General features: G+C 41.1%; 1 protein-coding gene across 1 annotated transcript in view; it reads left to right on the forward strand.

The window, feature by feature from the left end:
* Positions 1-1,050: 1,050 nt before the first annotated feature.
* pla2r1 (phospholipase A2 receptor 1) overlaps positions 1,051-16,791 on the forward strand; it is a 170,060-nt gene continuing 154,319 nt past the window's right edge. The window contains exon 1 of the mRNA XM_060827204.1: positions 1,051-1,368. Coding sequence (XP_060683187.1) covers positions 1,086-1,368 — 283 coding nt within the window. The 5' untranslated portion in view covers positions 1,051-1,085. The remainder of the gene's footprint in view (positions 1,369-16,791) is intronic.

The raw sequence follows: 16,791 nt of genomic DNA on the forward strand, positions 1-16,791 counted from the left end.
CATTTGTGCTTGTACCAGATCTTTGACCGAGCTTTCATAATAATGTTAGTTACCTCACTAGCCCCTTGGTCCTGTGTATTCTGTCTTTCTTCAGTGTTTATCTCATTCTCTTTTAAGTGTTACAATTTGTTCTACTTCCACCACTGTTTCTCAGGCCGTACATTCCAGATCCGAGCAATTAGCTGTATGTAGCACATGGAACAGTTCTTTAAATCCATTTGGATAGCAAAGGTGTTTTAAACAAAGGAATCAATCTGATGAATATTTTCCAAAATCTCAATATTGCTCATTACTTGCATTAACAAATACATGCGTTATAAAGCTAAGTAATGCAAATGAGACCGAACTAAGTTCTTCTGTAAAGGCAAACTTATATTTGTTCAGAAATAATCTTGTGAATACAATCCAAAAATACATTTGTCACTCTTCTATTTCAAAATAAAATCAGCTGCTACAAAGTGTAACCTGCTAGTTGGCACAATATGGTTAATTTAGAACACACAACAATCTCCATTTCAGTTGGAAAATTGGTTGCAAATGTCTCTTGTTTTACTTAAATCAGCATGTAGCTAGACCGATTCAAATGCATTCAGATGGAAGTGGGTGCAGTGGTCCGGTGACTGATTGGAATCATATTCTATTTTCCTAAAGTGTAGCCCATGTTGTAATTCATTTTGATGACTGACTAATTTGAACTCCTAGGTAGTAATGTTTGGAAACATTTAAGGTTTTAATTGATTTTCTCCTCATTTCTGTTTATTTATCCATTCATAGCTCTATAGTATCATTTTAAATGAAGAAATTGTGACATCAAGTATGTGTTTTACATAATTTATTTGGAAATGTTTGCAATGTAATTGTTTTTCTCACTTTGGAAAGAATTACTAATTGTTTTGACAGTCTATTAACTTGTTTTCATATTCCATAAACTTTTTTTTACTAAATTATTTTGTGGTTGCTAAATTACATTTCTCTTTTCTGCAGGTAACAACATATTTATTCTGCAGAGTGAACATCTCAATAGGTGCATAACCATGAAGAGCCAAGAGCTTATCCTTGACGACTGCAGTCAGCCATCAAGTAACATGCTTTGGAAATGGGTCACAAGGCATCGTCTTTTCCATCTAAGCAGCAGTATGTGCCTTGGTCTGAATGTTAGTACCAAACAACAGCCATTAAAGCTATTTAACTGTGAGTCAACAAAGGCAATATTGTGGTGGCATTGCAATGGTAAAGTATTAACTAGTGCCTCTCAATATAAATTGGCGGTTGGACAAGGACAACATATTGTAGCAGAAAGGACAGTGTATGACCGATGGAAGAGATATATGACACAGGATGAAGGTCCATGTGAACATCCATATGAAGGTAGGAAGTGCTGAAATATTTCAGTAAGTGTTACTATATAGAGAACTATTAAGTTTCAGTTTTCACTATTTGTTTTACAACCACTGAAAATTACTTTTTGAATCTAGTTTCTCCCTAAACAATTAGAAAACATTGTTTCTTAACAAGGCAAATTATTATCATTCCTTTCACTGAAACTTGCTGATGACACAAAAAATTGGTGGTATAGTGAACAGTGAAGAAGTTTATCTAAGAGTTCAGCAGGATCTTGATCAGTCAAACCAATGGGCTTGTAAATGGTAGATGGAATTTAATTCAGATAAATATGAGGTGTTGCATTTTGGTAAGACTAACAAGGGCAGGACTTGCACAGTAAATGGGAGGGCCCTGGGATGTCTCTTTGAACAGAGAGAGACCTAGGGGTTCAGGTAGAAAACTCCTTGCAAGTTGCCTTGCAGTTAAACAGGGTGGTGAAGAAGGCATTTGGCATGCATTGAATCTAGGAGTTAGGCTGTCACGTTGCAGCTAGATAGGATATTGCCCTGCTATAAGAAGGAGATTATTAAATTGGAAAGAATGCAAAAAAGATTTACCACAATGTTAGTGGGACTGGAGGGTTAACTTGAGGAGATGCTGGATAAGCTTGGGCATTTTTCCTTGGAGCATTGGAAGTTGTTAAAATCATGAGGGGCACATCTTTTCCCTAAGGTAGGGGAATTCAAACTAGAGGGCATAATTTTTAAGGCAAGAGGAGAAAGAATTCAAGGGAATCTGAGCGGTAACTTTTTCGGATGTGCATATGTAGAATGAACTGCCTGAGGAAGTGGTAGATGCAGGTACAGTTATAACATTTAAAAATATTTGGATAGGTACATGAATAGGAAAAGTTTACAGAAATATGGGCAGGTAGATGGCAGTAGTTTGGGAAACCTGATTGGCATGGACAAGTTGGACTAAAGTGTCTGTTTTTGTGCTATATGACTCTGTAGCCCAGAAGGAGGCCATTTAGCCCATTGTTTTTGAACCAGCTCTCTATGATCAATTTACTAATGTTAATCCTCAGTCTTGCATATTCCTCCCTTTTCAAATAACATCAAATTTACTCTTGGATGGGTTGATTAACCAGGGAGTGCAAGCAGGCTCAGACTGCGCATTCCAGCTGCAAGTCACGTGTTGTATGAAAGTTGTTTTTATGTCACAATTGCTTCTTTTACTTATCACTGTGAATCTGTAACCTCTTGTTCATGATTCTTCCTTTAATGGAAACAGTTTTTCTTGAACTCCTCTATCCAGAACCCTCACAAATTTCAATACATTTATCATATCTGCTCTTGACTCCTCCTCCAAAGCAAACAGTCTCTGCATCTCCATTCTATTTGCATGACTGAAGTTCCTTTTCCCTGGGCCTATTTGCAAATGTTAAAATTCATTTCCTGATTTCTGAGTCTTGTATATGAAGGAATCCCTCATGAGATATCCAGACTGAAATGTGAGTGAATGGACCACAGCAGGAGAGGTAGGAATGCGGAAGGTGAGGCAGTGGATGAGAGAGAACTGGATAAAGAAGTAAGATGGAGATCATCATTTGCAGATATTGGGAAAAGAAAGGTACATCCAACTAAAGCTGTGGAATTTCCTCAACCCAATACCTCTCTTTTCTCCTTCTTGGCATTCCTTAAATTTGGTTGAAGGAGTACATTATATCTCCTTTCGTGATTTGGTTTCATGTTTAGATTGCTAATGCTCCTGGGAAATGTCTTCAGGATGTTTTACAGTATTAAAGGTGGTATAAAAATGCAAATTGTCGTTTATCTACAGTTCTTGGCTTAGAAAGAATACACAGGGCAGTGATTTGAGGTAGGAGGGAGGGAATGTGAAAAGAGCATTTCTGGTGTAGTGCAGTTAAGCCACAAATAAATTATTTGAGTAAGTAAGATATCACATGCAAGTAACAGGAGTCATCTAGACTGAAAATGTTAGCTTGCTTGCTCTTCCCTATGGATGCTGCCTGACCTCCTGTAATTTCCAGCATTTTATTTTTGTTTACATCCTGTGTTTATAATCTAAAAAGACATAGTGAGTTGAATGCTCAATTTAGAGGAATCTGTTTTGCTGCTCCAGGCTAACACATTTGCGATGTTATGCTGACACATCACAGTTCCAGCTATGGGCATTATGGGGACTGCAGTTAAATGAAGTAGTAACTTTTTTATTTAAGTAACACCTTTAATTTAGGAAAGCATCCCATGGTACTTCAAAGGATTATGGTCAAACAATGTTTGACACTAGGCAAGATAAGATGAGGACAGACAGTTGAAGGCTTGGTCAAAGAGTTGGATATTAGGGAACACTTTTAAAGAAAGAAAGATAGAGATGTGAACAAGTTTAGGAAAATAAGTCAAGGACAAGGGGCCAAGGCAGCTAAAATCAGTGTGGATTAAATACAATCATAGATACTCAAAGCCAGAATTGGAAGAGCCTACATCACAGGAAGGTTAAGAAACTGGTGGAGGTTATAAAGACAGCGAGGGGTCAAGACCAAGCTAGGTCTTGAAAACAAGAGTGTTTTTTTTTCTACTTGAGCCATTGATGATAAGAAGCACCTGACTGGATTACTGAACACTGGTGACGAATGAAAGTGACTTGATGTGAGCTATAACATTAATGTCCCAGATTAAGCTATGTAGGAAAGATGGCTTGGACAGCAATGGAATAGTAAAATCCAGAGGCAGCAAAGGCATGAACGTTTCAGTAGATGATGATGGTGGTAGGGAAATTCAGGGATAAGCTTTCTACGCATTTAAAAAAATGGACTTATTAGTGATAGACAGCATAGTTTTGATTAGATTAGATTACTTACAGTGTGGAAACAGGCCCTTCGGCCCAACAAGTCCACACCGACCCGCCGAAGCGCAACCCACCCATACCCCTACATTTACCCCTTACCTAACACTACGGGCAATTTAGCATGGCCAATTCACCTGATCCGCACATCTTTGGACTGTGGGAGGAAACTGGAGCACCCGGAGGAAACCCACGCAGACACGGGGAGAACGTGCAAACTCCTAACTTTGCTTCTTTTACTTATCACTGTGAATCTGTAACCTCTTGTTCATGATTCTTCCTTTAATGGAAACAGTTTTTTAACAGGATGTTGCCTGGTTTGGGGATTTTCACTATGAAGAAAGGTTGGATAGACTAGGTTTGTTTTCACTGGAATGCAGGAAGTTGAGGGAAGACCTAGTAGACGTTTGTAAGATTGTGAATGGCATGGATAGAGTGGAAAATATGAGGCTTTTTCCCAGGGTCAAGAGGTCAATTACTAGGGGACACCGGTTCAAAGTGCGAGAGGGGAAGTTTAAAAGAGATGTGCAAGGCAAGGTTTTTACACAGTGGTAAGGGCCTGCAATGCATTGCTAGAGGTAGGGGTGGAAGCAGACACCATAGCAGTATTCAAGAAACACCTGGACAAATACATGAATAGGAAGGGAATAAAGGGATATAGATCGAGTAGGTGAAGACAGCTTTAATATGGAAGGGCAAAATGTGTCGTGCAGACCTGAAGCACTGAAGGGCCTGTTCCTGTGCTGTATTGTTCTTGTCCTTCGAACAGAGGCATAGTCAGGTGATCTTTCAAATGTTGAAGAAGACAGTCTTGAAGGTAGATTGGATGAATATGTGGGTGGAAACTCCTTGTTAAATAAGGTTGTGAATGATGTGGTTCAGCTTCTGAAAGCAGCCAGAGAAGAAAAATAGTGCCTGATGTCCAGGGAATAGGATGGTGGCAGTGACCAGAGCAGAGAATAGGATGGTTGGCATTGAAGAAAAGATTAGAATGGTGCTGGAAAAGCACAGCAGATCAGGCAGCATCTGAGGAGCAGGAAAATCAACGTTTCTGGCAAAAGCCCTTCAGCAGGAAGCTTCATCATTGGGCTTTTGCCCGAAGAGTCTATTTTCCTGCTCCTCAGATGCTGCCTGACCTTCTGTGCTTTTCCAGCACCACTTTTATCTTGACTCTAATCTCCAGCATGTGCAGAACTCACTTTCACCTCGCTGCAGTGAAGAAAAGTCAGCTGACTCATTCTGAAACTTTATTGATGGTGCTGACTCTACCAGAGGGTTGACCCAAGTGAGAGAGGGGAGTGCTTTTAATGAGAATAGGGCATTGAGGGTGTCATTTATCAGATCAGTAGCTGCAGGAATGCCATGGTGAGTTTCAGGCCAAGTGCTAGCAGATGGGACTTTGAAAATAGAGTTGGAATGTTATAGGGGGAAGAGGCTTGTTTTTTTTTGTCCTTAGAGCTGCTATGGAAGGAATTGGATCTGGGAAGGGGATGTAAGTGGCAAGGGGTGAAAAGAAGTGTTCCAAAAAATTGCCTTATTTGTAATTGACATGTTGAGAGTATGGAGGCCATGAGAAGATAAGGTCAAAAGGATGTCAGTGAATATGAATAGAGGAATTCGTATAGCGAGAGAGAGGTTACAGAAAGACTGTGAAGTCTGCGGAGCAACAACAGCAAGTTTGAAAGTCTTAATTAATTGGGATGGAAATGAATTTTTTTTTTGGAAACAAAACTGAAGAAGGGTCACTGGACCCAAAATGTTAACTGATTTCTGTCCACAGATGCTGTGAATGTAGAAGTGTGGAATGTTATGTTTTTGAGTAGCTTCTATCATAAAGTTTGATTTATTATAATTTAAATTTTGAAGTTCAGGAAACATAGCTTTGTTTTAGTTCTGTGACGGTAAGCTTTGAAAGAAAGAAAAAGATCAGTAACCATGAACTATAGGTATAATTCCAAAAAAACTCATGAGATTTAAGTTAAATGCCTCAGTCAACAATGTGAGAAGTTAATTGTGTACAGTGCTGAGTTTATGAGCCACACAGATACAGATGGTCAGAGACCAGAATCCATCCTCTGTGAATAAAAAATTCCTATCAAAGGGCAGCTACGGGAGATTCAAGATGGCGGTGACCCAGCAAGTCTTATTCTGTAGTGCTCTACCTAAGACCCGGGCAAAGTGGGGCACCCACCTTCACCACACCTTTTAATTTATTTAAAATAGCTTTTGCCCAGCAAACTTGGTCATTTTGCATCAAACTTGAACAGTTTGGTGCTGTTCTTAAAATGAATAAGGGCAAAAATTCCCGAAGTTCGCAACAGGCTGGGACCCCTCCCCCACCTCCTCCAGTAGCAACGGAAACATCTGCAGCCGCCTCGGGGGACTTACTCACAGAGGCGAGCCTGATCTCCGGGATCAACAAGGAGAGGATCGACGCTTTTATCGAAGTCTCCAGGAGCAGGTGGGAGTCGTTCTCAGTCGTGCTGCAGAAGCACAACCGAGAAATTGAAAAACTCTAACATGTTGGAGGGGCGGAGCAAAAGGCTGCAACCTCGGAAGCTGCTGCTGAATCGGCCGTGATCCAGGTCTGGGCTCTCGAGCAGCGAGTCTGGACCTTGGAGGAGCACATCGACGACCTCTATAATCGGGGTTGTCGAAAAAATATTTGGTTGCTGGGCATTCCCGAATGGGAAGAGGAAGGCCAGCTTGCAGTTTTTTTTTAGAGCAATGGCTCCCTGAAATATTAAAATTAGAGCCCGGATCAGGCCAGGTATGGGTGGAGTGAGCCCACCAGGTTGCTATACACAGGCCCGAGCCTGACCAGCACGCCCGCCCAGTTCTGTTCCAGGTCCAATGCTAAAAAGAGAAGCAGATGCTCCTGGAAGCCTCGAGTCCTGGGGAAGGATTCCCAGGTCATGATACACAAGGGTTCCAGACGATCTTATTCCAGGATTTTTCTCCAGCTGTGGTCCGTGAGCGGAGGGCATTCGATGAGGTGAAGAAGTGCCTAAGAGACTTAAATATCCAATATTCTTGCGTTACCCAGCAACGCTGTGCTTCAGCCATGAAGGATCCGTATACAACTTTGGATCGCCGGAGAAGGCTAATGTGTTTTTGGACTCTCTTAAATAGACTGTAAGATTCAAATCGTCCCCCCACCCCAGTTTACCCCTTTTCTTTCCTTCTCCACCCCTTGTTTGTTTATTACCTTTTCCAGGGGCAGGAAGAGGGCTTATTTGTTTTTCACTATGTGATTTTTCTTTTTACAGGCTGTGTGGCTTATTTGATTTATGTGGGAGGGGGTTTGTTTTGTCCTATCTTTTTTATTTAGAGGGGGGTTCTCCTCTTCAGTCATCTGAATTCGTTTTCTAATAATTGCCAGGATTATAACTTTGTAGTTTTATATATTCATATTTTGTATTATGCTTGCTAAACGCACCCTAGGTGTTGGTGTGTGTGTGTGTGAGTGACACTTTTTACTTTGGTTTTATAGAACACTTGAATTTGTCTACTCCTACATCTACTTGACAAACCACTTAAAATTACAACAGAGTGGATATGACCAGGCCTTTTTTTCATCTTTTAGTTCAAAAAGTAGGGGAGTAGTCATCCTCATTTGGAAGAATCTTCCTTTTAAAATCTTAAGCCAAATAAAAGATGAACGTGGATGGTATATACTGATCAAAGCCTTAATAAATGGAGAGGAGTATGGGATTTTGAATCTTTATTGCCCCCTAGTACACCCCTTCAAATTTGTAAAAGAAGCGTTCTCCAAATTAATGGCTTTTAGGGCCCGCCATACAATTATGGGAGGAGATTTTAACTGTATTATGGACTCTGAGACAGATAGGATACCCAAGAGTACTATGGGTATATCTCTTAGATCCAGACAATTGGCGAATCTGAGTAAGGAGCTAGGGCTAGTAGATGTGTGGAGGTGTCTTCACCCCCAGGGCAGAGACTTTACTTTCTACTCTAACCACACAAGTGTCCTACTAGAATTGATATGATTTTTGCTCCCTCCACCCTTTTGAATTCCATATTGTCTAGGGATGATGGGACAGGCTCCTGACATTGGCGTATGGATTCCTTTTTAATAAAAGATGGCAAATTTATAAAATATTTCTCTCTAACTCAAAACCTTTTTGAAAATTAATTCAGGTACGGCCAGTCACCCGTCGACGATGTGGGAGACCATTAAGGCTTATGCACGAGGTTTGGTCATCTCCTATTCCCAGAAAAGACAAAAGGGAGAACAACATGCCTGCTTGAGGCTTGCTTGGAGGCAGCTGAGACAGCGTATGTTGATAGGCCCTGTATTACTAAGCTACACAGGATCACAGCCCTTAGGACAGCCTTGAATACCGCACTTACCCAAACAGCAAAGAGGGAAATATTATTTGCAAAGCAAAGACTATATGAATATGGTGACAAGCCTGGCAGATACCTAGCGTATCTTGCTCAGGAAAAAAAAGGGGCTCCTCAAGCTATTACGTCCATTACAGAAAGTGCTGGTACTCTGACTATTGATCGTAAAAGGATCAATACAGCCTTTAGAAAGTTCTATTTTGAACTGTATAAATCACAGGACTGTGAGGATAGAACTAAGAAGATGGAGTCCTTCTTTAAAAGCTTGGCCTTTCTGGATTTAACTCTGAGCAAGTGTCGATCTTGAATGCACCCCTGGTAACCCAGGAAGTACTCGACGCAATTAGACACCTTCAGAGTGGCGAAGCACCTGTGCCAGACGGATTCCAGGTTGAATTTTACAAAGAATTCATAGGAGAACTGACTGGACCACTCATAGACATGTATAATTTACTCACCCAGTCAAGGCTGTCTCCTGCCTTCACTGAGAGAAGCAAATATTTTTCTCATTCTTAAAAAAGGAAAGGCCCCAGAAGATTGTTCATCATAGAGACCAATATCCTTGCTAAGTGTCGATTTTTAAAATCCTTTCTAAAACGTTGGCATTAAGATTGGAGAGGGTCTTGCCATATATCATAAGAGGACCAGACGGGGTTTATCAAGGGCCGTACATCATCAAACAACATTAGAAGGGTCTTAAATATGATATAAGCCTGTCACCAGAAAAGAATACCGGGGATGCAGAGAAGGCATTTGAATGGGTTGAATGGTCAAATCTTTTTTACACACTGGAAAGGTTTGGTATTGGAGAGGTATTTTTTAAAGCAGCCATGATTATCAATGGTTTAGGTTCGGATAGCTTCAGTGTGGGTAGGGGCTGTCATCAGGGATGTCCTCTCTCACCATTATTATTCACGCTAATAATTGAACATCTAGCGGAAGCTATACGAACCGACTCTAACATAGTGGCTCCGAGGGTTGGTTCGGGTAAACATGAAATCACTCTCTATGCAGATGATGTCCTCCTGTTCTTAAGTAATCCTCTGATATCCGTACCCTGCTTAATTCAAGTAGTGAATCTGTTTAGTATGTTCTTAGACAACAAAATCAATTTTAAGAAATGGGAGGCCATGCCATTGGGTGGTCTCATGAGTATATCCAATTTATCGGACGGATCTTGTTTTCCCTTTCGGTGGTCACTGGAGGGTTTTCTATACTTAGGTATTTTTATCACCCCAGTATTTGGTCAGGTGTATAAAGCCAATTTTATACACCTACTAGAGAAAATAAGGCAGGACCTTCACAGCTGGGGAGATCGCCCAATATCCTGGTTAGGCAGAGTAGCTCTAATTAAAATGAATATTCGGCCTCGTCTCCTATATCCTATGAGAATGCTCCCTTTGATGTTGCCGAGACTGATGTTATGTTAACTACACAGCTGGCTTGGTTCCTTTATTTGGAATCATAGATGACCCCTTATCAAATTAGAGAAGTTGCAGCTTCCATGAGCAAGGGGAGAACTGGATTTTCCAGACTTTAGGAGGTATCAGTTGTGTTCTCTATTAGGCTATGTAGCTGATTGGGTCTCTTGTGACTCAGGATCAATCTGGTTGGACATTGAGACCTCCCAAGCAAAGTGTCCCCTCATCAATCTTTTATTTTTAGATAAGGTGAGAGCTATTATGGACTATTGTAAAAACCCTATTGTATTAAATACAATTAAAGTCTGGAAGATAATGCGGCAAGGTGAGGGTAACTTACAAAAAACCTCTCCTTATACTCCTATAGTGGGAGCATAGGGTTTTCAGCCAGGGCAGACAGATGCTACATTTCGAACCTAGAGGTCCTGAGGTTTCCCTTGCTTAGGAGACCTGTTTGATGGAGAGGTTATGATATCTTTTGTGCAGCTGCACCAGAAGTTTGGACTGCGTGATGAAGACCTTTTTCAGTATTTCCAAATATGAGATTATATACAGAAGAAGACCACATTATTAGACAGCCCCTACAAATGGGATAGGTAAAGAAGAGTACTATGGCCAATGGGTCCACCCTCGGTCAGTACTCTATCACTCATTACATAATGAGGTATCAAAAGACATGGAACGACTGTTTAAAATATGGAACCAGGAATTGGGGTTAGAAATCCCTTCAGAAATGTGGGAGAACATCTGGGAAAATACCAGAAAGATCTCTATTTGTAATAGAACTCGAGCTATTCAATTAAAGATACTCCACAGGGCTTATATAGCACAGGAACGACTGGCAAAATTTAGGGTAGGAACACCCCCGATGTGTCCTAAGTGTAAAATTGAAGTGGGCACTCTCACGCACTGTTTATGGACATGCCACAAGATCCACAAATACTGGGACAGAGTAGCGAATTCTCTGACAGAAATCTTGAGAACAGAGATTGGATTGGATCCAGTGTCTCTTCTCTTAGGCTTTTCAAATCTGCCCTCCCTGAATGTGGATGGGGGGAAATTATTCTCCATTCTCTCTTTTTGTGCGAGGAAAAATATCTTAGTTAATTGGGAAGCAGAGGGCCCTCCAGAACTTTTGAATTGGCACAGGTTAATCATGGAATATATCCCCCTTGACTTCCTCACAAGTATGGTGCACCAAAAAACGGAATTATTCTATAAAATATGGCAGCCCTTTTTAAACTATATAGACCACAGGTATTTCGGCCATATTGTTAAGGGCTTTTGTCTGGCTGTGGTAGTGGTTCTGGCTGGTCCGGGGGCCCCCCGAGGGAGGAATCCCGTATAAATACGGGTTTTATTATTATTTGATGTTAATCCATTCTGAGTACATATTTAATTATTGTGTTATTTCTTGTAATGTAAGAAATCTTATTTTATGCTTTGGTGGTTGTAGGATAGATTAGTAGTTAGCTGAGTTTTTTTTCTCTTTTCTTTCTTTTGTGTTTTGGCTATTATTTATTTCTTTATATATGTATAATTGTATATTAGTGTTTATATTTGTTTGTATTACTTTGTAATTTTGTAAAAAAAGTTAAAAAATCTCTTTTTTTTTTCTTTCAATAAAATACCTATATTAAAAAAAAATGGGCAGCTACAGTTAGCTTTATAATAAACCTCCAAACTGTGACTTTTTATTTGGTAGAAACATGTAGGTTGTGAGAACTGAAAAGATTTCCAGCCTGTCAGGATTGGAAAGTAGTTTCGAGGTCATCAGTCCTGGAAAGAATCCGTTCAGTGCAAAATTTTCAAGTTAATAAATGAATGCTGCTACACTGAATTTGAGTGACTGGTGATCAATGAGTTGAGCATTGTATCCCGTTCTTATGCTCAAATCATTGATCGCCAGTTCCAACCTGCCACAGTGGAAAACTTCAATGATCTCCTCCGAAGACAGAGACAAGTCACATCCAATAAAGTACCCTTCGTTGTCCAGTACTTCCCTAGAGCGGAGAAACTATGTCTTGTTCTTCACATCCTTCAGCATGTCATCGATGACAAACATCTTGCCAAGATCATCCCTATGCCTCCAATTCTGTCCTTCAAACAACCACCAAACCTTAAACAGACCATTTTTTTTACAACAAACTATCCAGCCTTAGGACAACATCAACCACAACACCACACAACCCTGCGACAGAAACCTCTGCAAGACATGTCAGATCATCGACATGGATACTACCATCACTCGTGGGAACACCACTTACCACATGGCAGATACACATGTGACTCGGTTAATGTTGCCTACTTCAGATGTTGCAGGCAAAGATACCATGAGGCCTGGTATATTGACGAGACTATGCAGACGCTATGACAATGGATGAATGAACACCATGCAATCATCATCAGGTGTGGATGTTCCCTCCCAGTAAGGGATCATTTCAGCATTCAAGGACATTCTGCCTCCAATCTTCAGGTATGCATCCTCTAAGGCAGCCTTTAAGATGCACAACAACATAGAATTGCTGAGCAGAAACTGATAGCCAAGTTCCATACCCATGAGGGCTGCCTCAACCGTGATCTTGGTTTGATGTTGCACTACATATAAACCCACTGTACTGTTCTGTATCTGTAAAGTCTTCCTTACTGTTCTGTTTTAACGCTGTCACCTTGACAACTTGCTATAATCTCTCTACTTTTAATGAGTTTGTACAGTTTTGGATTGCTTGTTAATTTGGATAGACCTGTGAGACACAACTCTTTTACGTCTATCATGTTATTCCAACCAGGAGAAAGTGAGGACTGCTGATGCTGGAGATCAGAGTTGAGAGTGTGGTGCTGGAAAAGCACAGCAGGTCAGGCAGCATCCAAGGAGCAGGAGAATTGACTTTTCGGGCATAAGCCCTTCATCAGGAATTGCAGCCGTTTGATTTGTCTCCAGAACCATCTTATTTTTGATCTTTTGTAATTATCTGTCTGCCTCAATTAAATGGTTCAGAGGTCATCCCTTTTACTTTCTATTCAGCTATTGACACTTTTGTTCATCTGCAGAGATTTATTATTCAGCCTATCAACACTCAGTTCATACCATTTGTATGATCTTTTGGTCTCTCTGCCCATTGACGTCTCTGCTCTATAAATTCTGAAGCAGCGCTCCAAAAGTTTGTGATTTCAGATAAACCTGTTGGTGTCATGTGACCTCTGACCTTGTTCACTCCAGTTCAACACCGGCATCTTCACGTTTTGTGAACATGTTCATTGACTGCCTACCACGTTAACCAACCAGCAAAAATAACCCATCATCTATCTTTCTAGGTTTGACTCTGAGATCTGATATGTTGAGTTTTTCCATTAGCTGGGATCATAACACGTGATTGTGAACATAATTGAAATTAGGTCATTGTTTGGGTAAAAATAATAGCTGTTTTTGGAAAGTCTCTGCATTAGTTCCATAGGGTTAGGAAATAGGAAATACATGCTGTTTGCCTCGCAAAGAAAAAATTAGAGTAAGTAAAATTCAATGATGCATTCACAGTAAACCAGCATTATTTTTGCATCAAATGTGGCTTCTCAGAAGGCTGCATGGATTTGTGCTGCAACACTAGAAGGAGCACTTCTTGCAACTGCACAAAGGCCGTGTTGCTTGCAGAGATGTTTTTTGCATTCAGCTGATGTTTTGTAACTAATTTTATCAGTTGCTTCTAAACCAACATCCTGAAGCCAGTTGCAAACTGACACCTGGTACTAGGGAGCAAAGCAAAAGGGAATCATGCTAACATTGACATTCTTCAAAATAGTCTGGTATGTTCGTTTCACTAGTCATTATTAGTAAAAGATTTCATCATAAATAGATCAGCATGTTTTTTTTTAAATAGAGGATGTTTTTCGAGATGTTACAAAAGGACTGAAGCATTAAAATGTCTCAATTTTTTTGCATTATTTATTCTGTCGACAAATAAATAGTCTTACTTCTGTGGTAGGCAAAGTAATGGAAAGGGTACTGAGGGATAGGATTTATGAGTATCTGGAAAGACACTGCTTGATTAGGGACAGCAAGCACGGATTTGTGAAGGGTAGGTCTTGCCTTACAAGTCTTATTGAATTCTTTGAGGAGGTGACCAAGCATGTGGATGAGGGTAGAGCAGTAGATGTAGTGTACATGGATTTTAGTAAGGCATTTGATAAGGTTCCCCATGGTAGGCTTATGCGGAAAGTCAGGAGGCATGGGATAGAGGGAAATTTGGCTAATTGGATAGAAAACTGGCTAACCGGTCAAAGTCAGAGAGTGGTGGTAGATGGTAAATATTCAGCCTGGAGCCCAGTTACAAGTGGAGTTCCGCAGGGATCAATTCTGGGTCCTCTGCTGTTCGTAATTTTTATTAATGACTTGAATGAGGGAGTCGAAGGGTGGGTCAGTAAATTTGCAGATGATACGAAGATTGGTGGAGTTGTGGACAGTGAGGAGGGCTGTTGTCGGCTGCAAAGGGACTTAGATATGATGCAGAGCTGGGCTGAGGAGTGGCAGATGGAGTTCAACCCTGCCAAGTGTGAGGTTGTCCATTTTGGAAGAACAAATAAGAAAGCGGAATACCGGGTTAACGGTAGGGTTCTCAGTCAGGTGGAGGAACAGAGGGATCTTGGGGTCTATGTACATAGATCTTTGAAAGTTGCCACTCAGGTGGATAGAGCTTGTAAGAAGGCCTATGGTGTATTAGCGTTCATTTGCAGAGGGATTGAATTCAAGAGTCGTGAAGTGATGTTGCAGCTGTACAGGACTTTGGTTAGGCCACATTTGAAGTACTGTGTGCAGTTCTGGTCGCCTCACTTTAGGAAAGATGTGGAAGCTTTGGAGAGGGTGCAGAGAAGATTTACCAGGATGTTGCCAGGAATGGAGAATAGGTCGTACGAGGATAGGTTGAGACTTCTCGGCCTTTTCTCGTTGGAACGGCGAAGGATGAGGGATGACTTGATAGAGGTTTATAAGATGATCAGAGGAATAGATAGAGTAGAAAGTCAGAAACTTTTTCCCCGGGTACAACAGAGTGTTACAAGGGGACATAAATTTAAGGTGAAGGGTGGAAGGTATAGGGGAGATGTCAGGGGTGGGTTCTTTACCCAGAGAGTGGTGGGGGCATGGAATGCGCTGCCCGTGGGAGTGGTAGAGTCAGAATCCTTGGCGACCTTTAAGCGGCAATTGGATAGGTACATGGATGGGTGCTTAATCTAGGATAGATGTTCGGCACAACATCGTGGGCCGAAGGGCCTGTTCTGTGCTGTATTGTTCTATGTTCTAAATGAATGTCTTCCTTGTTAGCTGGGTCCCCCAGGAAGCTACTGTTCCTACTTTGGTTCTTGGTTCTGTTCAAATATGAGAGTCTTCATGTGGGTCTCAAGGTAGTGATTCTGGTCATAGAAACCCCACTAAATGAGCTAGTTGTTTCAGAACATAGAACTATACAGCGCAGAACAGGCCCTTCGGCCCTCAATGTTGCGCCGACCTGTGAACTATTCTTAGCTCGTTCCCCTATGCTATCCCAAAATCATCCATGTACTTATCCAAGAATTGTTTAAATCTCCATAATGTGGCTGAGTTGACTACATTGGTAGGCAGGGCATTTCACACTATTACCACTCTGAGTAAAGAACCTGCCTCTGACATCTGTCTTAAATCTAAACCCCCCTCAAATTTGTAGTTACGCCCCCTCATATAAGCTGATGTCATTATCCTAGGAAAAAGACTTTCACTGTCTACCCTATCTAATCCTCTGATCACCTTGTATGTCTCTATCAAGTCCCCTCTTAGCCTTCTTCTTCCAATGAGAACAGACCCAAGTGTCTCAGACTTTCCTCATAAGACCTTCTCTCCAGACCAGGCAACATCCTGGTAAATCTCCTCTGCACCTTTTCCAATGCTTCCACATCCTTCCGAAATATGGCGATCAGAACTGCACCCAATATTCCAAGTGTGGCCGCACTAGTGTTTTGTATAGTTTCAGCATGATATTGTGGCTTCAAAACTCAATTCCTCTACCAATGAAACCTAACACACCATATGCCTTCTTAACAGCACTATCCACCTGGGTGGCAACTTTCAATGATCTAAGTACATGGACTCCAAGATCCCTCTGCACATCCACAGTACAAGAATCTTGCCATTGACCCAGTACTCTGCCTTCCTGTTATTCTTCCCAAAGTGCATCACCTCACATTTAGTTGCATTGAACTCCATTTGCCACCTCTCAGCCCAATTCTGCAGTTTATCCAAGTCCCCCTGCAACCTGTAACATTATTCCAACTGTCCACTTTAGTGTCATCTGCCAATTTACTAATCCATCCACCTATGCTTGCATCTAAGTCATTTATAAAAATGACACAGCAGTGGTCGCAAAACAGATCCTTCTGGCACACCACTAGTAACCGGACTCCAGGCTGAATATTTTCAATCAGCTACCACTCATTGCCTTCTTTCAGAAAGCCAGTTTCTAATCCAAACTGCTAAATCACCCTCAATCCCATGCCTCTGCATTTTCTCCAACAGCCTACCATTGGGGAACTTTATCAAAGGCTTTACTGAAGTCCATGTATACCACGTCAACTGCCCTACCCTCATCTAAATGCTTGGTCACCTTCTCAAAAACTCAATAAGCTTTGTGAGACACGACCTGCCGTTGATGAAACCATGTTGACTATCTAAAATCAAATTGTTGCTTGCTAGATGATTATAAATTTTATCTCTTAAAATCCTTTCCAAAACCTTTCCTACATTAGAAGTAAGGTTCACCGGTCTATAATTACCTGGGTCATCTCTACT

This window comes from Hemiscyllium ocellatum, chromosome 7, assembly GCF_020745735.1.
Source record: "Hemiscyllium ocellatum isolate sHemOce1 chromosome 7, sHemOce1.pat.X.cur, whole genome shotgun sequence".
Lineage (NCBI taxonomy): Eukaryota > Metazoa > Chordata > Chondrichthyes > Orectolobiformes > Hemiscylliidae > Hemiscyllium > Hemiscyllium ocellatum.